At 38.7% G+C, this 21,016-nt stretch overlaps 1 protein-coding gene across 2 annotated transcripts; it reads left to right on the forward strand.

The window, feature by feature from the left end:
* The first annotated feature begins 12,240 nt into the window (after positions 1 to 12,240).
* On the forward strand, positions 12,241 to 18,947 carry LOC107633675 (MICOS complex subunit). Of its 2 annotated transcripts, none has more exons than XM_088508840.1 (12): positions 12,241 to 12,601; positions 12,729 to 12,792; positions 13,516 to 14,205; positions 14,426 to 14,530; positions 14,631 to 14,783; positions 14,929 to 15,006; positions 16,647 to 16,739; positions 16,925 to 17,044; positions 17,422 to 17,499; positions 17,653 to 17,832; positions 18,192 to 18,293; positions 18,434 to 18,947. In XM_088508840.1, the coding sequence occupies exons 1-12, from the start codon at positions 12,591 to 12,593 to the stop codon at positions 18,665 to 18,667; spliced, it is 1,908 nt and encodes a 635-aa protein (XP_088364966.1). In that variant the 5' UTR covers positions 12,241 to 12,590; the 3' UTR covers positions 18,668 to 18,947. The 2 variants fall into 2 exon arrangements, with proteins under 2 accessions (XP_088364966.1, XP_088364965.1); XM_088508839.1 differs by having other exon boundaries at positions 12,323 to 12,601; positions 13,513 to 14,205.
* Positions 18,948 to 21,016: the final 2,069 nt, after the last annotated feature.

Here is a 21,016-nt window from a genome sequence, read left to right on the forward strand (position 1 = left end):
CCAAGTCCTTCTAAAAACTCCTTAAATCGTTTTCCATGAACTGGGACCCATTGTCTGATATTACAACCTCAGGATTCCAAAGCGAGTTATGACCTTCCTCCAGAAGAACTTTTGGCATTAAGCAGTCGTGATGGTGGCCAGTGCCTCGGCCTCAACTCACTTTGTGTGTAATAATCGATGGCGACTATAAGGTATCGGAGCTGCCTAGGAGCCGTGAGGAAGAGTCCTACGAGGTCAATTTCCCGGGTTCTGAAAGGTCGGTCTGATGTTATCACGCTAAGTTGGTGGGAGACAACTTAGTGAAAGTCGATATGAGCTTGGCATTTTTTGCAGTTTTTGACCAGTTGCAGGGAATCTTTGACGATGGTGGGGCAGAAGTATCCAACTTGAAAAACTTTTTAGGCCAGGTTTTTCCACCGACATGGTAGCCGCAGCACCCTTCGTGAATCTCACAAAGTATGTAGTCAGTGTCGCTAGGTTCTATACATTTGAGGAGGGGTTGAGACATTTCTCGTTTATATAGTTGCCCTGCTGGTGTGGTGTACTTTACAACTTCCTACTTACGCGCTTTGCTTCCTTTGGGTTTTTGGGTAGGCTCCCGTCGGTGAGGTACCGAAGGATTAGGAAGGTCCAAGAGTGCTGACTGGATATGGCAAGGTTTGCCGTAGTCGTGATCGTGACGAATGGCATCTTAATGACTTCATGGATTAGCGATCGGTTCGCTGGGGGCGACTTGGTGCATGCGAGTTTAGAAAGTAGGGCGGCCTACACGTTCTGTTCTTTGGGAATATTCCGGGTGGTCACTTCGTCAAACTCGAAGGTTAGCTCCTTGACTTTGGTTAAGTACTGTTGTAATAGGGGGTCCCGTGTTTAGTAATCCCTGTTTATTTGGGAGCTAACTATCTGGGAGTCGATGTAGACTTCTAGTGTTTTTGCACCGACCTCTTTGGCTAACGTTAATCCGACTATGAGGGCTTTGTATTTGGCTTGGTTGTTGGAGATCGAGAACTCTATCGAATGGATTGTTTGATAGCGAACCCGTTTTCGTTTTCCAGTATTATTCCTGCTCCCCCTAAGCTGGTTTTAACGAGTCGTCAACGTGGAGTTTCAATGCTTCTGTGGGTTCGCTTCCTAGGGTCATTTTAGCTATGAAGTTCGTCATAGCCTGGGCCTTGATTAAGTTCTTGGGATCGAATACGATCTCGTATTATGATAACTCGACCGACCAAGCGAGCATCCATCCTGGGAGATTCGGATTCGGTAGCACTTGCCTAACAATTTGGTTTGTTCGGACCGTGATGGGGTGGCCTTGGAAATACTGTCGAAGGCGCCGGGATGACGTGAGCAATGTGAAGGCGAGTCTCTTGAGTCTGGAGTAGTATGTCCTTGCGTTTCAGAGGACCTTACTTATGAGGTATATAGGACTTTGTGTCTTTTGCTCGTCTTCTTGGATGAGCGCCGCCGCTAGCGCTTCCTCTATTATTGATAGGCAGACGTAGAGTGTGTCTTCCATTCTTAGTTTTGAGAGTACGGGAGGCTTCACTAGTACCTTTTTGAAGTGTTGGAAGACTTCTTCACATTTGAGTTCCCGTTTAAAACTTATACCCTTTTTCATGAGTTTGAAGAAATGGATGACTTTTTGGGCTGAGGCCCCGAGGAAATGTGAGAGAGCGGCGAGTCGCCTAGTTAGTCTTTGAACATCTTTGAGATTTGTGGGGTTACTCATCTTGAGAATGGCCTTACACTTTTCCAGATTTGCTTTTACTCCCCGTTGCATGATCATGAAGCCTAGGAACTTCCCGGCTTCCATGCCGAAGGTGTACTTCGTCAGGTTAAGGTGCATTTGGTGCTTTCTCATGGTGTCTAGAATGAGTTTGAGGTCGTTAATAAGCTCCTCACTTGTTTGTGTCTTGGCTAGCATGTCGTCAATATAGACCTCCAGTTTTGTCTCAAAAAGGTCTTTGAAAATTTTTTGTGACGAGCCTTCAGTAGGTGGCCTCACTGTTCTTTAACCCGAAGGGCATGACTGTGTAGCAGTACGTGCCATCGGGGATTACGAACGTGGTTTTCTCTTCGTCTGGTCGGTGCATGGGTATCTGGTTGTACCCGGAGTAAGCGTCCATAAAGTTGAGGTACTGGTGTCTCGAGGCGGGCTCTACTTGTCTGTCGGTCGACGGACATTTTCGTTCTTTTTTGCACTACTGACTTGGCTTTGGGATCTACGGCCAAACGGTGAGACGTTAGGTTAGGGTCTATTCCCAGCTTGCCAGCTAGATTGAATGCAAATAGGTCTCTATTTTGCTTCAGAAGTTCCACAAGGTCACTTTTTAGATTAAGGGAAAGGTTTTTGTTGACGAATGTGAAATTATCTTTGGTCCACCTTATCTGCAGGTTTTCCATGTCTCCCTTTGGTTCTGGTCTGGGTTGATTGTCCTAGCATACGTCTAGGTTGGCGAGGAAGATTTCTATCGCATCTCGGGACCTCTTTTGGAGGGCCACCTTGGTGTTGTCACATTTAGTCACGACTTCTTGGTTCCTATGTAACGTTCCTACGGTGCCGTTGTCGGCTTGGAACTTCATGATTAGGAACTTGGTGAATATGGCGACAGATAGGTCGTTGATTGTTTTCCTTCACAGGATGATGTTGTAGGTCGTGGAGTCCTTTAGGACCATGAACTCAGAGAGTACGGTCTTCCTTTGGTTTCTATTTTTGATCGTGACCTAATTTGAGGAAATTATTTCTGAGTCCGGTTATTCTATTGTAATGACTTTGCAGATTCTTGTTTTGGATTCCTAGCTTGTCAAAGGCTCCTCTAAAGAGGATGTTGGAGTCGGCTCCGGTGTCTACTAGTATCAGTTTTACTAGTCCGGTTCCGACCCTAGCCGAGATGATGAATGGGGCATCTTCCATTGAGGTGCCGTTATGGCAATCATTGGGGGAGAACATTATCGCTGCCGAGAAGGGAGTGGTTTGTACTTCGCTTTTCACGGCAGTCGGAGATCCTTTTTAGCGCTGATTTGGATTTTTCCGGCGCGTCTTTCCCAGTGATGATATTTACTATTACGGTGGGGTTGGTTTTCGAGCTTTCCTGTTGCGCTTGCCTCACCATCCTGGGATTGTGTCCTTCCTGTTCTGGCAAACTTGGGGAGTTTTAGTCTCGGATGGCTTGTTCGAGGACATCTTTCAGATCAAAGCAGTCTTGAGTCTTGTATCCGTATCCTCCGTGATAGTCGGAGTACTAGCTTTTGTTACCGACTATCCTTTCCTTCAATTGTCGTGCCTTCGGGAGAATGTCCCACTCTTCTATGTTGTGATAGATCTCGGTGATATAGGGCTGGTAGTGGGGTGTAGTTCGTGAACTTTCCCACCCTGGACGGCTGGAGGGGCCATGGATTTGAAGTGCTCTTTTGGGGTGTCTTTAGGCGGCAGGTTACTTCGAGGTGCCATACCATCGTGCTGCCGTTTATTAGCGGCCACAACTTAGCTTGCCTCCTCATCTTTTATGTATTCTCTTGCAATGTTTTGGATTTCATGCATGGTTCAGACCGGTTTGGTGGTGAGGTGCTTTCATGAGGCCATTGGTCAAGCAAAGGCTGGCCACAGAGTCCGAGAGCCCGTTGACCATTAGGTATTCGTCATTGAACCTGTCGAGGTATTTCCTTGTGGGTTCGTCTTACCTTTGTGTAATTTCGAGCATACTGATCGGGTGCTTTGCTTTGGCAATCCTGGTAGTGAATTGCGCCATGAACTTCCTGGAGACATTGTCAAAATTGGCTATCAAGCCGTTAGAGAGGGCGTTGAACCACTTGATGGCGGGGCTGTCTAAGGTTACCGGAAAGGCCCTGCATAGAACCGCATCGACGGCTCCCTCCATGGTCATTTTAAACTCAAAGGCCATGAAATGTTCTTATGGGTCCTTCGTCCCATATTTAGTTCTACTTAACTTTTGTTGGTAAGATTTTAAAACTCCCTTCCCATTCTACAGCCCTTAAAAAATTGAAATTTTACATTTGAGTATTGAGTAGATTTTTGTGTTTCGATTTATTAGGTGGTATCTAAGGTTGGACTATTGGTGGTTTGTGCCCCGAAACACCATCGGAGAAGGTAAGAAAACTCTTTACCTTTGTTAATTTGTGAATTTGATAAACTCTAGGTTGATTCATGGTGATTTATATGATTTTAGCTTGAATGGAGTAATTTGTGGAGTTGTCTTAGCTATTTGGAATTACTACCTAATAATTAGGCCCTAAGACTAATAGAGAAGAGTTAGTGACTTAAATATGTGAATTTCTGTATGAATTTAGAAGATAGAGACTTAGGTTTCTGGAGTACTGAGGATGTAATTAGTTGAGTGAGATGGCGGAGTACTGTAATGATGACTAATGTGATAAGTTGTGGAATTATGGACTGATGATGTCTAAGACGAACCAATAGGACATGCATTCATCATATGCATCTTCTACCTGCTTGTTTGCTTTGCTTAATTTCTGTTATGCCTAAATGAACCACATGTTTACTTGTTAATTGTTCTACTTGCTGTACATGTACTTTACTTGTCTGTATTACTTGTGCTTTCTGCTGGGATTGAGGAGGTTCGGTAGACGGTGGCGATGGGATCGCGTTGGGGTTAGACTGGCGAAGGCTGTAGGACAGCGGCGATAATGTTAAATTAGAAATCTCTTAAGTTAGATGACCTATTTAAGGATTTATTTAATTATTCTATAAGTTTGAATCCATGCTTGATGTGAAGTTCTAGGATTGCCTCTGGCGTCCCGAAATCTTATATCTTACATTACTGGGCACTGTTACTATACTGAGAATCTCCTGTTCTTATACCATATTCTGTTATTATTTTTCAGATGCAGGTCGTAACCCACCTCGGTGAGTTGCCCGATGGTGACAGAGCGGAGGATTTTTTGCTATCTATTTTGTATTTTGATTATTATGTTGTAGTTCTCTCACTTTTGTACTTTATACTTTGTTGCCGTAGAGGCTAAACTTAAGAGAGACAGGTTGTTTATGTTTGTACCTTTATAAATATTCTGTTATGTCTGTATATAAGTAGTCGGCCTAAACTCCGCGGGTTGCGACTAGTACTCTTTTGGCTATATTACATATGTATATCTATATATCATGTGATCTTTTGTATCATTATCGTGTGTACCTTATCCCTTATACTTTTAGTTATCGTGTGGACGCTTCGAGCTTTTCTATCTCTGTTTTGAGCTTTAATTTTTCATCGGGCTTCTAGAAATTATTAATTTTTTCTAAATATAATATTAAATGAGCCTTAGAACTGTAGTGACACTTTTTTATCCTTTACTTTACGGCGCGAGATAAAACATAGGGTAATATGGTGTTACAAAAGGTATATAGCTCTTAATTAAATTATAAATAGCTTATTATCTCCATTAATTCTATTTTAATTATTTTTACATACTAATCTCTGTTGATACGGTATCAAATGGAAATAGTTTAGACACAAAAAAATGGAAATAGTTTAATATAAAAAACCGCAATTTATTTCAATTTTTTAATATAATTTATTAAGATTTAATTATTCTGTTGGTTCTTATAGTTTTGCGAAATTTTTAATTAGGTTTTTATATTTTTTTTTTCTTTTAATTGGTCCCTGCACCAAATTGTTTTTTTAATTAAGTCTCTCTTGATAGTATTCGCTTAATTGTATAGGGACTCAACTAAAAAAAATTAATGCAAGTACTCAAATAAAAAAAAAGTATAGGAACTCAATTAAAAAAATTTTGGTATAAGAACTCAATTAAAAAAAAATATAAGAACCTAATTAAAAATTTTGTAAAACTATAAGGAGCAATTGAATAATTGAATAATTGAACCATTTATTAATTATGATTTTCCTCCTCATTATATTAAAATCGAGCTAAGCCTCAGAGTGGTCCCTGAAGTTACACTCGTGCTTCACAGTAGTCCCTAAAATTATTAATTACCCAAATTGGTACCTGAAGTTAAACGCCGGGACTCAGTGTTGTCCTTCCGGCACATTTCCTCCAGGTGGCGTCATCGGAAAGCTGATGTGGCTAATTTGGTGACACGCGGGCAAGGCTAAAACGACGTAGTTTTGTTGGTGGCGCGTAAATGGCCGAAAACGACGTCGTTTCACTCCAAAAGTTGGTTTTGAAGACTCCCCATCAAACGTTAACGTAACGCATTGTCTTCTCTCCCTCAAAATACAACACAAACCCCTGTTCCCCTTTATTCGTCAATGGCGGTGGTTGGATTGTGGTAACTGTTGCGATTTCTGTGGAGCACGACTGCTATATAGGATCGGATATCATCATCTGCCTCAAACAAAGACTGTATCGAAGGCCCGTCTCTCTGAAAAAGGTAAGGAAAAAAGGAAAAATATAATGTGATATAAGGAATGCTCTGTTTTTTGTTAAGGTTGTTAGTTTAATCTCTTCAGTAGTTAGAAACGATTTTTTGGAGTGTTATCTGCGGGTATGCATGTTTGTGTTTCGCAATATTTGGCTAGGGTTTGATCGCAACTAGTTTTCAGAGTGGTTAGGCTAATGAAGGTGTTGACTGTATGAGGGATGTTTGTCATGGGAAAATGCTATTTCTTATCTATTATGCTCTGCTGCATTTACAGTTAATGTGGTTTCCAACTTGTTAATATGGTTGAAGATGATGAGGTTGATCATGAAATTTTGTTTCTAAATTGCAGATGGAAGATCCTTGGATTACCATCATATTTCACCATGGAGGCTTATTCGTCACAGAGCGTGATGGAACTGTGAATTACAGTGGTGGACAGATTTTTGAGTTGCCGAGAGTTGACGTAGACACTGTGGATGTATTTTTTATCCGAGACTACTATAAGACACTTGGGTATGACAATGTGACTCACTGTTGGTGGCTGGTGCCTAATAGGCCATTGCAAAGAGGGCTTAGAGCTTTGACACATGACAAAGAGCTCATGGAGATGTGTTATGCTGGTCAGACCAACAAGGGAGTTGTCCATGTGTATTATGAACATGGGATCTCTGAACCTGTGTTTGATGAGAAAACAGGACTAGCATCATCCAAAGGCAAGGAGTTGATAGTGCTACCAGACCCTATTCCACATACATACCCCAGCATCAATGTGACAGCCAACACAATTTCCACCACATCACCACCAATTCGAACCTCAGAAGCAATGAACACCACAATTCCTACTCCAACAACAATCCCCCCAACTATGCCTACTGGTAAAGGTATTTCAGGACCAAAGCATAAGAGTCACACTACTGCTCCTTCTGTTAGTTATTCCAAATCACCACCCAAAGAAATGGCAGCACCCACAGCTGCTGCTCCCAGTGTTAAGCCCACCCCACCACCAAAAACAATGGCCAAACCCATAGTTGCCACTACTTCTAAGCCCAACCCACGACCAAAGAGACTGGGCCAGTCCACTGCTGCTCCTACTACGAAGCCCAACCCACCACCAAAGTCAACGGCCCAGCCCACTTCAAAACCTGTAACAAGATCAACATCACAAAAATCAAGGAGGTCTGATATACCAAAGAAAGGCCCTCAGAAAGTAAAGAATGCAGCATTACATGCTAGGAGGCCTTTAACAAGATCAGCCACAACTGGAACTTTTGGAAGAGCATCTGTTAAGGGAAAGGATCCTGAGACTGTGTTTGTTAGCTTGTCTAGTGAGGAAGAATCTTCAGACTCCCATGACAGTTATGACAGTGTAGAGGACGAACCGTATAGGCCTGCTGCTGATGATGTCTCTAGTGAGGAAGAAGAAGTGGTTGGGCAGAGATCAACTGGAAAGAAGAGTGATACTAAAGAAGTTAATGAAAAGAGTTCAGTTATACTTGAGGATGATGGGATTGTGTGTGCAGAGTCAGGGTCTGAAGATGATGAATTCTTCTTTGGCCCGATTCCGAAGGTTGGTGAAACGGGAGCATATTATGATGCTCAAGATGGAGCTTATGATGAATCTGATGGTGGAGAGTCTTGGCACTCTGAGGAAATGAAGACTCCACCGAACTCTGAGGATGAGTTAGACGAGGTTGAGTCAGATGAGGTGTTTCCGGTATTTAGGGAAGGAGGAAGGTTTGGTGAGCTTAAACTAAAGGTTGGGATGAAATTTAATTCTAAGATGGAATTCAAGGAAGCTGTTCGTGAGTACTGTATCCAGGAGGGAAGGCGGATCTGGTGGAAGAAGAATGACAATTTAAGGATGAGGGCTATTTGTAAGGGAGAGGAGTGTGGCTGGGTAGTATATGCTTCCATGGACAGTGAGGGTAACTGCTGGCAGATCAAGACATTTATGGACGATCACACTTGTCCTAGAGAGACTAAGAACAGGCTAGCTAACAGGAAGTGGCTGGGTTCAAACTGGTTAGGAAATTAAGAAAATATCCCAACCTTAGACATTGTGAAGCTGCCCAGTACTTTAAGAGCAAGTGCGACTTGGACCTCAACAAGTCTTCACTGACAAGGGCTCTAGGGGATGCTAGGGCCATAGTTTATGGAGATGCTGCTGCCCAGTATGGTATGGTTAGGGATTACGGGTTGACATTACTGAAAACTAATCCTGGCTCCACTGTGAGTATTGGGGTTACACCTCATCCCAATCCTGATGAAGATCCAACCTTTGATAGGATGTACATTTGCCTTGATGGGTGTAGAAGAGGGTTCAAGGCTGGCTGCAGACCACTTATAGGGTTGGATGGAGCATTTCTAAAAACAAAACATGGTGGTCAAATCCTCTCTGCAATTGGTCAAGACGCAAACAATCACATTTATGTGATTGCTTATGCAATAGTGTCCATCGAAAACACGGAGAATTGGCGATGGTTTCTGGAATTGCTGCACCAAGACTTGGGTGACTACAAGCAACATGGTTGGTGTTTTATTTCAGACATGCAAAAGGTATGCATATCTATTGCTAGTTATCCTAACTAACAGTTGTCATTCTTAGATATACCTGTTGCTTAGTAGTGAATAATAGTAGTATAAATTGAATAATTGTTGTGTAAATTAAATAATTGATGAATTGAATATCTGCTGGTTTATAAATACAAATATGTTTACTTAGATTGAGTAATTGTTGAATGCTGCATAGTTGATGGTTGCATTATAGGGGGTAGTATCTATGTACTCAGCTAAGCTAAGGACATTGTTGTGTGAATTAAATAATTGTTGAATTGAATATCTGCTGGTTTATAAATACAAATCTGTTTACTTAGATTGAGTAATTGTTGAATGCTGCATAGTTGATGGTTGCATTATAGGGGGTAGTCTCTGTGTACTCAGCTAAGCTAAGGACCAAGTTGATGTCACTTACACAACTTTAGGGACCACTATGAGTTCATTAAAATAACATTAGGGACCATTTTGAGGCTCGATTTGAAACTTTGTGACTGGCTTTTGCAGGGTCTAATTCATGCAGTTCAGGATGTGTTCCCAAATGTCCATCACAGATTCTGTGTATGGCATTTATGGAGGAACTTCAACAAACAGTGGAAGGATAATCAGCTTAGAGGTTTGCTTTGGGAGTGTGCAAGGTCTACGACTCAAGAGGGATTTGTGGAAGGGATGAAAAAATTGGAAAAGCTAAATAAGGATGCTTGGAGTTATCTATGCAAATGGCCAAAGAATTCATGCAGCAGGGCATTCTTCAGCATTGCACCAAAAATGGACAATATCTGCAATAATGCATGTGAGGTTTTCAACTCGCGGATCAAGGACCCTAGAGCCAAGCCTATTATCACACTGCTGGAGGAGGTCAGGATGTACATCATGAGATCTATAGCCAGGAACAAGGTGAAGTTGAGGAACAATGACGGGATTCTACCTCCAATACAGAGAAGTAGGTTGGAAAAGATAAGAAAGGAATAAAAAAAATGGGTTCCCATGTGGTCTGGTGATGCAGATTACGAAATATTTGAAGTTCATGAGTGGCCTACAAATATGGCTGTGGACTTAGGCAAGAGATCATGCACCTGTGGTTTTTGGCAACTAAGTGGTATGAATTTTTTATGCATATTTTTTAATTTTTTTATCTTCGATTTGCAGTTCGAATTATGTTTATGTATGGCTGTGATGTTCTATGTAGGGATGCCATGTGTGCATGCATGTGCCGCTTTGGCCAGGGCTGGTAGAAGGCCAGATGAATTCTGTCATAGCTGGTTGACCATGGAAGCATACAACAACACCTATGACTTCCATATAAATCCAATTCCTGGCCAGGCACTGTGGGAAAAATCACCTTATAATAGACCTCAAGCACCAAAGTTCAAGAAGAAGCCAGGGCCAATCAAGAAGAAAAGAAGAAAGGATGCTGATGAGGAGTCAAGTAAAGGCAAGAAGCAGAAGACCTCAATGAAAAGAGTTCATAAAAAAGGACATTGTCGCTATTGTGGTGAATCTGGTCACACAAAGAGGAACTGTCATAAGAGGGCCGTTGATGAAGAATCAGCTGCTGTGGCGGCGGCTGCTGCTGCTGCTAATTCTAATGCTAATGGAGGTGAGGTCAACAATTCTGCTCCAACTGCTGCTGTAAATGGTGGTGATGCCCCAGCTGTGTCACAGGATCAGGTTGAGATTCAGGTTGATCTTAGTCAGCCTATTATGTCAGAAACTGATGACTCGCAACAGGTGGATAATATTATTTACCCATATATATACATGTATTGTGGTCATACATTAATTTTTCTTAGTCACTTTAAATTTTTGGTGTTTCATACATAGGTGCAACAACCTGCTGTTCGGCCATCCAAACTGCCTCCTAAGAGAAAGTTGTCCACACCCAGTGCTACCACCCAACCATCCAGCACCCCATCTGCAAGCATTCCATCTCCTCCATCTGCAAGTACTCCATCTGCAATCACTCCATCTGCAAGCACTCTCCCAACAAGCAGTCAGCCTGCAAGCACTGAAACAGCAACGGATCTACCAGCAATGCGATTTGTGCCTAATCCGGGATTCAAGCCACCCAGAACCAAGAATTAGTGACTTAGTTTTTTGTATTTAGGGACAGTATGGTGTCTTTATTTCTCTGTTTTGCTGAAGTAATGTACTGTGTATGCTTTCTTGCTTACAATTCCAGTGTTGGAGATTGAAAACTTATGACACTTATGTTTTGAAAACTCTGATATAGTTGGTGACTATTGTTCTGGCTTTATAATGCCTTATTTTGGATGTAATCACTACAATATGAAATATGAATTATGACTTTCTTGAAGAGATCTGTGACAGATTTTTGGTTTTATTTTGCACTCTCATATGCAATTAAGATGCTTTCCAAACACTATAAACTCCTATTTTATTGACAACATATGCAAGCACACTAGTCTCAATCACTTTAATTTTTATTTCTTTTAAACAAACTAACAGGTACAACTACAGCAACAACATGCATAATTCATGTGTTTCTTCCCAGATACAATTGGCCAAACTGCCTATCTAACTTTAAGATAAGAATAGCTACTGTAACCAGCAGCATAAATACAAACACCAAAACTCCACCCACTTTTAGAACCCTAACTTCAGACTCTAATCTTCCAAGTTTCCAAGCAAACTTCATCTTCCATTCTTCATTGTCAATTGAAGGGCTTGCTCTACCATCACATGTGATCACATCTTCTTCAAGAATTTTATCAATCCACATAAACAAACCACACCACTTCTTGCCTACAGTCTGCACCAAGGTAAAAGAATCAACCAAATTTATATCCAAAATTACAGCAAACAACAACAACAACAACCACTTACATTGTAGTTTGGACAACCCACGAAGGGTCTCCCTGGATTAGAATCCGTCATTGACCATCGCAGCACTGGTCTCAAACCGCATCTGCACCATTCTGGCAAACGCGAATCCCTATTCCTGTTCATTCTTCTCATGATGCTTCCAAACGATCGTGGGTTGTTCGAACTTCCAGCAGCATTGCTCGCGCTAGCCATTGTCGTCTGGGTATCAAGATGCTGCAGAGAAACCAACGGAAGAGACCAGAAGAGAAGAGAAGGGCACTGGAGGTTGATCTTCAGATTTGGGAATTAGGGATTTTAAACTTCGAATTAGGGACCAAATTGAGTCAATAAAATTCGTTCTTCCACCTCAGCTAGCCGTTAGCCTTGCCCGCGTGTCACCAAATTAGCCACATCAGCTTTCCGATGACGCCACCTGGAGGAAATGTGCCGGAAGGACAACACTGAGTTCCGGCGTTTAACTTCAGGTACCAATTTGGATAATTAATAATTTTAGGGACTACTAGAAAACGCGAGTGTAACTTCAGGGACCACTCTGAGACTTAGCTCTATTAAAATCACATAATAAGCACCTGAAAAGTTTGGGGGAAAACTGCAAAATTGTGTTGTATTCCTATTCCGGTTGCAGTAAGAATCGACAGCAGACTGCAGTAGTAGAGGAACACGGCAATCGCCAATCAATCAATCAATCCACAAACACACTCTTATCGATCTCCAATTCAACGCCCTTTCCAGACTCATCTAACCCAGCTCCTCTAATCTGGTTCAGTCATTTCCTCGTATACCTGGGGCGCATTCTCGTTTTCAATCCTCTCAGAGCCACCCACGCCTCACTGCCATGTTGCGGAGGTACGCCTCTTCAAATCCAACGAACTCACCATTTTTATTCTTGTTTTTGTATTTCTTTCTTACCCGCTCTTTTGATTTCATTGGCCGTGGTTTCAACCTTGAATGCATTGTCTCGTGCGAGTTGCAGGTCGCTTTTGGAAATATCTTCTCGCCAAACGCTCAGAAGGAGCCCTAGATATGTTGCAAATCAGGTGCCTGTGTTCTGTTCAAGCTTTATTTTCGATGCCATTCTTGGAATTCAGTTTCATATATATGTTTTTATAATTTGGGCACTGGAATTGGTTGGTTCTGTCCCATATGCTAGTAGTCTTGTCATTTTGGATTTTAATTTTCAACCATTGGGTCTTACACTTATAATAATTTACCTAGAACAGGCATTGGATCATGGATTGATTATTAACTTAAGAAAAACATTTGGTCAATAAACATGCTAATTCACTTTCATAAGTATGTCATATTCTCATTACTTCTACTTTAACTACATTCAACAGGACCAAATAATTTTTAATATCATCCTTATTTCCTATTTATTTTATTGTCCATGCTTAACACACAGTCAGCCACCACCAAATGTAACTTGAAAAATATTACATGAACCGTCTAATGCTAGACATTGGAGCGATTAGGATTTCTCAAATTTGTAAAATGTGGAATTGGTTACAGGTAGAAATTAGGATAGTTGAAAGCTCATTAAGTATGATGAGGGGTTTGGAAGCGATACTGCGATAGGCTGGGGTCTAAGGCTCAGTCAGGTAGCTTTTAGGGTACTCTTAGGATGTTTTCGTTTGATGGTTTCTGGGGTAATAGAGGATCCTTAACTATATCTGTACTTGAAGCAAAAAGAACATTTAAACCATGTTTATTATATTATTTTCCTAATTTATCTTCAAAAATCTCTTCATTTAATTCAGCAGATACCTTCACATCTATCATCACAAAAGAAATTATCAACTGCATCTAAACCAGATCCTGCCCCTGCTCCTGGCTCTACAGGCAAACCACCAGAGTCTAGTGGTTCTCCATCAAAGTTTCTCATTGGAACTGTTGCTTTAGGTGCTGCTTTTCTAGCAGCTTACCAAACTGGTTATTTAGATAAATATCTTAAAATAGAGCAGCTTGGTGCTCATGAGGAAGCTCAGATCAACGATACCAATGGAGACTCACAAAATGTACAACCTTCAGTGGACCAGTTCATTTCACCTCATAGGGAGACATCTAACAATGAAAATCTTGTGTCAGAGCATGCAGAGCAGAAGGTTGATAATCATTTTCCACAGCTAGAAAATGCGAAAGAAGATAAAGGTGATAAGCCAATTCAAGAGCAAGACAAATCCGATATAGCCGTAGATGTTACTGCTCCTACCAAAGAAAACCTGTGGCCTGAACATCCTCAAGGCAATCTAACATCTGATGATCAAAGTAAAGCATCTGTAGTGCAATCTGAAGGGAGTTTTGGCATAAGAAGCACAGATACTGTTACTGCCCCTAGATTGGAACAGGGAATACAACACACATCCACATCCACACAGACTAGTACAGCTCTGGATGAAAATGGGATGACAAACATTCAACCAAAACAACAAGAAGTGGAGGAGAGAAGAGAGGTACTTATGACTTTTCCGTAGCTTAATATTGAGGTTTAATCACTATAAAAACTACAGCCTTCTTAGTAATAATCACAGTTTCACTATGAGAGTATAATGTGTGCCTATGAAATGATTCAGTTAACAGCTAACATTACCCAAGGATTTTCCTTGTTTCCTTAAATGAATATTGACATCAACATTGCTTTTAAAACATCTTTCCTTTATTACTCTATTATAGAATGCATTGGATAAAGATAGGGAACATCAACCTGGTCTCCTTGAGGAATATCATTTAAGGAATGGAAGAAACCATACTTACGGCCATTTTTCTGTAGAAAAAGAGGTAATTTAAATCTCACATTTAGATTTTCCCCCCTTTTCTGGGTGCTATATTTATTTTTTGATATGGCGCATGGGTTAAAGATAATGTGTTTACATACCAGGCACTTAATGGTGCGACAAAGGGATTGCAAGGTGGATATATTTCTGAGGATGGGAAACTGATTCTTGATTTCATACAAGCCATTCATGCTGCGGAAAAAAGGCAGGCTGACTTAGATTCACATGTTTTTAATGAAGAGAAGAAAGTGTTGAAGGTTTGGGCTATATCATGGATCATTTCTATGACTTACTGTCTAATCTCTGAAATCTTCCCTGTATTTGTGTCTTTTGCTTTTTATTGTTTAGTATGATGATGAACTTTTTTATATTAACTTCTGCATATCATGCTGTTCTTGTTAGGAAAAATATGAAAAGAAGTTGAAAGAGGCAGCTGCCAGGGAACTTATGCTTGCTGAAGAGGCTGCATTGTTGGACAAGGTGAACACGTTTTTCTCTTCTCTAGTCCATGGGTTGGAATGAGTAAGCCTGCCCCAAGTTTCCTAAACAAGAGCTAGTCAACAGTCATGTATAATGGATTAAGTGTTTGTTTCGATGTATGCACTTTTTATTCAACACATTTACTTAGTCTTGTTTGTGAATATGACAATTGGGTAAAGTACTATTTTGGTCCCCAATGTTTGGGTCAAATCCTAATTTAGTCCCTAACGTTTCAAATGTCCTATTTCTATCCCAAAAAGTTTTAAACGGATTCAATGTTGTCCTACCATTAAATTTGACACGAATAATTAACAGTGAGTGATGTGGACATTAATGTTATTGTTTACTCATATCTTCTTCCGTATCAGAAAAGCATTACCAAAACCTTTTTATAACATTTTCTCTTCTCGATTTCCTTCTTGTAAATAAACCCTAAATCCTAATCATCAATGCTTCAAAATCAAAGGAAAAGCTTTTACGTTGATTATCATTGGTGGGTTGATTTACTTTCTTGTCTCTTCAATACACTAATTGTTCATATCAAATTTAATGATGGGACAACATTGAACTCGTTTGGAAATTTTTGGGATTGAAATAGGACGTCTGAAACATTTTGGGACTGAAATAAAACGATTGAAACGTTAGGGACCAAAATTAGGATTTGGCCAAAACATTGGAGACCAAAATAATACTTTACCCTATGACAATTTAAGCAATACCATGCTATCCTGGGTTTGACTCAATAGTATGGCAGGTCTAATAATAGTACTTTTTAAGAAAAAACACAGAAGGAAAGTCACTTCTAGGCTTTCAGCTATTTGGTTTATAAGCTTATTCAAACAAGCTGCACAAATATTTTTTCTTTTATAAAAATATAATGAAAGGTAAAATATTAAAAGTACTTTTCTTGCAAAAAGGCATTAAAAGGTGGATCCATATTCTCATAGTAATGATTGGAATCAAATTCGACTCTTCATTTTGTCAGGTTTGTTTTGTTATTTTGATATGGTACGTTAAATAACACCACAATATACATCTGACTGTTCTAATTGGCTGTTAACATAATAAGTTTATGAAATTCGATCAAATCAATTCCAAATTGAGGGATTTCAATGCCTCAAGGTCCCCTCAATTTGGAGTTGATTTGATCTAATTGCATAAACTTATTGCGTTAGCCAAGTGTGTGTTGTGGTTAGTGTGGTGTCACATTAGCAAATTTTGACGCTATTAGCAAGGGAAGTGGCAGAAGGACTAATGTGACTAACTTAAAATCTTTGAAAGATAAATTTGATTAAAAAAATATTTCGGGGATCAATTTGGAGAACGAGTGATCTTTCAGGACAAATTTGACCATTTACTCGTTTCTTTTTAGTGCTTTAAAATGTGCATTTTGAGCAGTAAGATAAGTTAGAATATCTGTAACATCTCAGAGCACAACAAATGACTCTTTAATGTATAAGCTATATAGTCAAATGGTACAAAAGTTAAAATTCCAACTTTTGACTTCCAAAAAAGTTAAGAAAAGTTCATGAGTGGTGATATCTAGATTGGCCCCAAGTCATTATCTTTCCTCTGTTCTTTTCTTTTCTCGTTTTAAATTAATAACAATGACTATTATTTATTTATTTATTTATTTGCAGGAGCTAAAAAGAGAAAGAGCAAAAGCGGTCCTTGCTATGAAGTCACTTCAAGAAAAGATGGAGGAAAAACTGAAGACAGAACTTGAACAGAAGGTACACATTTAGACTTTTGTTGGTAATATAACTGTATAAGTACTGTCTCCCCCCCCCCCCCCCCCTTCCCCTTTTCCTTTTCTCTCTTTCTACTATCTTTTTACTCTTATTATTATTCTTATAAACTAGATGATATTTGTTAAAAACTTAAAATCTAAACTCAAGTTTGTCTTTGGAAATTGCAGGAAGTTGAAACAGAAATCAAGCTGAATAAAGCTCAGGAATTGTCTAAGGCAGAGTTAAATGCAGCCATAGCAAAAGAGAAGGCAGCCCAAATTGAAAGAATGGCTGAAGCAAATATTAATGTGAGCCTTCTTTTTAAGTTAAGGAAACTAGATTTAAATAAGTTAAACTTTTTAAGAATTTACTTCAATTAATTTATGAAGCGGATATGAACTCGTGTGGAGGCTCATGGAAAAATAATAGCCATATAGCTTCTTATAAGTTCGATTAAAATTTTCTGGAGTAAGTTCTGTCATCAAATTCCAGAAATTAGTGTAACATGTAAAGTGACATCAAGTTGCGGCTAAAGCCGTTTTATGCCTATTTAAAACAGTTCATAATCTATTTTTCACCATTCTTTGCAAATCAATGCTGCCTGGTCATTTACATGGTAGGTTCTTTCACTAAACATATATGAAATCTGACTAGATTAGAAATTTCTTGCACTCCAATTCTCTAGATCAATGCCTTATGTATGGCATTTTATGCTCGATCTGAAGAAGCTCGTCAAAGTCATGCTGCTCAGCATTTTGCATTGGTAAGTTTTCCCAGTTTTCTCATTCTGATTCTATCTACTATATTTAGTATAAAGGAATTTAATGGCTAAATATTTGTTTATGTTCTATTTATTTATTTTGCATTCTGTTCATCAGCTTTTCGCCATTTCTTTGATTGTGCATGAATCCTGCAGGGAGCTCTTGCACTGGAAGATGCACTTTCCAAAGGATTGCCAATTCAGACAGAAATAGCATCGTTGCAGTCTTCTCTTGAAGACACGGATAAAGATTCAATTTTGAATTTAGTGCTATCATCCCTTCCAGAAGAGACTCGAAACAATGGCACAGAAACACCACTGCAGTTAAAGCAGAAGGCAAGTTGTGTTTCCTCTTGTTGGCTTTTCTTTGATCACTTGTATTATATGAAATTTGTTATTTTTTTCTTTCGTTGATTATTCTTCTTCTTTAATATTTTATAGTAGTTATTATTTTGGACCTTGCATATCTTTTACTTGAGATGATCTGCTGAAAGTTTAATACTCTATATGCTTATGTCATATGTGGATTTGACATTCAGCATTTATACAAAACACTACTAGGATTGAGTACAAAGAAAGTTCTTGAATTATTGAACAGTGTAATTATATGAACTGCATTTGTCTGTTACCATGTGAATTCTGAAAGAAAACACATAATTTTGGATGCCTTAGATATTGTGCCTATTCTGTTGCAGTTTGATTCCTTAAAAGGGACATTACGACACTTCAGCTTCTTCCCACCAGGAGGTGGTGGTATATTGGCCCATTCTTTGGCACATATGGCATCTTGGTTGAAGGTATGTAGATAACTGACATATTTAAAGCTGTGCTTCATGTGAAAATGGTTGTGGGTCAGTTGACTATTTGGACAAAATTTTTGTTTTGCCTTCTGATAATTCACTAGTTTTATTTCTTTTTGGCACTGGTTTATATTCAGGTTAAGGAAGCTGACCAATCTGGCGAAGGGATTGAATCTGTGATTAATAAAGTTGAGAATTACTTGGCTGAAGGAAAACTTGTTGAAGCAGCCGAATTACTAGAAGAGAGTGTAAGAGGCACCCAAGCTGCAGAAGTTGTTGAAGGTTGGGTGAGGCAAGCAAGAAACAGGGCTATTTCTGAGCAAGCTGTTGTTTTCCTTCAATCCTATGCTAATTCTATTAGCTTTACATAGTTCTCAATTTTTGAATATTTACATATGCCATGTTGATTTAGTACCCAAGTCTGCAGAGTGAGTTTATACATAGTTCGAGGATGCCACCGGGAGGTTCCTGAATTGTTGACCCAAAGGGATAACATTCTTGTTTATGTTCCATAGCTGCTGAAATTTGTAGCCCCAATTTCAGTCTGTATAATTTCCGTTTCCTTACCCCAAAATGACAGAAATCTTGCATTGGTCACATGGAAATTTTAATAATATACCTCAGGCTACCAGGACAAGGTTGGATGCCAAATATGTGTATCTTGATTTGAATTTCATGCATTCTTCTCAATGATTTCTAGAGTGATAATACCTAGTTGGCTAGTCAGCTATTCCTTCAGTTACATATTGAATCCAATGCACGAGTTAACGAGTGGTGTATATAATAGCTGAATTCCACTTATGTCACAACTCACAAGGTATCAATATCATTGTTGTCAAGCTATCCGAATGAAATGAAAGTATAATTTTTATACAGCGTTTTGTATTTTTCCTTGAAAGCAGAGTTTAAGAAAACATATTTGTTATCATTACATAACCAGATTTGATCGTGCCAGTCTAAACCTGTGTCCCAAAATCGTTCCTTTATTTTACATTACCAGTATTCAATGCTAAGTTTGTTTACTGTTACTAAGAAATTTCTAATTTTTTTTCAATGGTATCTCTTAATCCAATAAACTAAGTAGTTACTCTATGCACAAGAGATTGAAATTCTCAACACTAGTTCACTCCACTAATTTAAGTTGTTTATTTATTATTTCAGCTAACGAGATTTTCATTTTTGTATTTCATAGCCTTATTTATTTGGGCTAAATAATAATAATAGAGGAATGAAAAGTACTGTTTTCGGCTGATAGTGTGCAATACTAGATTCAGCTTAATTATTCAAACTATTATTTTTTCGAACTTTTATATATGCCCTCTGATTAATTGTGTAAGTCCAAAAGATGGCCAAAAACTCGCATGTATTAAAAAACGATTGCATTTTATTCAAACAAAGCATGTGATTATCTTATTTATAAGAATCAGTGTAAGCAAGTTAATTTCATCGTCACATGACCTGCACGGCCCAAAAAAGTTTTATTGTGCAAATGATAGAACGTGAACACGATTATTGTATTATTAGCCCCTCAAACGACAAGAGTAACGACTAACGTGTCTACAATCTCAATCATGATTGGTAGCATATCAACTTCTCTATGGAATAGTTTATTTGAGTAGAAAACCGTAGGTAGTGAATTAAAGAAAGAAAGTGAATGAAATATAGGATTAGTGAAAGGAGAAGATGTTCCTTGTGTAACGGTAAATCCTACTATTGAGGTTAACTTATTATGAATTAAAGCTGTATTAGGAAGCTGATATGGATGCTGATGTAGGGATAGCAACATGCAATTTACTTGTAGATATCCAATCAGACCCAATTCAATTAGGTAGAGTTGTCAATTTGATCCATAACAAATAGAGTAGGATGTGAGTATGATTCTCATACAGGTCAAATATGGTGCGGATTAAATTTTAATTTTTGATAATATGCACATTTTATCTGCAGGTATCCAGTTTATTCTAATCCAGTCAGGTAAGATTGTCAATTCGATTTGCAGTGGTAGAATACGGGTGCATAGAATACGGGTGCAGGTATAATTTTTGTACGGATCAGATAAGGTACGAGTTTTGCAGTGGTAGAATACGGGTGCAGGTATAATTTTTGTATGGGTCAGATAAGGTGCGAGTTGAGTCTCAATTATACCTGACCAACCCAAAACCTATATATCTATATATTATATATTTATATAAAATATATTTCAAGTAAATTTTAAACTAAAAATCTCTCGCTAAATATAAAAAATTTTTAATCATTAAAAAATTATTAAATAATAATTTAATATATATTTTTTTACATAAAAATTAATTTTATTTTAAATTATTATTAAATTATATAATAATATTATATCTTTTTAATAATCTACAAATAAAATCAAATACCCAGAAATTAAAAATAGATAAAATTAACGTTAAAATATTTTTAATCTATAAATAAAATAAAATTTAATTTATATAAAAATTTTAACAACAAATAAAATTAAGATTAAATCCACCTTATACTGATGCGGTGTAGAGTCCCGATCATAAAAGGGGCACAGCTACAAATAACATGACTCGTTACTTGCCCCTTGATTTGATTGCATATTATATTGATATCCAATTCCAACCTCATTTTTTGCCAGTTGCTATTCTAGCTGGTCCAAATAATAATTAATAAATTAATAATACCTTTTCAACCTCACATTTGTCTAACTCTCGCAACTAATAATGAGAACATTT

This window comes from Arachis ipaensis, chromosome B3 (genome assembly GCF_059453495.1).
Source record: "Arachis ipaensis isolate K30076 ecotype BB chromosome B3, ASM5945349v1, whole genome shotgun sequence".
NCBI classification, from domain to species: Eukaryota; Viridiplantae; Streptophyta; class Magnoliopsida; order Fabales; family Fabaceae; genus Arachis; species Arachis ipaensis.

Bases quoted from the DNA above. Each gene is read 5' to 3' on its own strand.
- LOC107633675 (XM_088508839.1), top strand. The intron at 15,007-16,646 runs GTGAACACGTTT...ATTTATTTGCAG, and splicing joins AGGCTGCATTGTTGGACAAG to GAGCTAAAAAGAGAAAGAGC. The intron at 16,740-16,924 runs GTACACATTTAG...TGGAAATTGCAG, and splicing joins AGACAGAACTTGAACAGAAG to GAAGTTGAAACAGAAATCAA.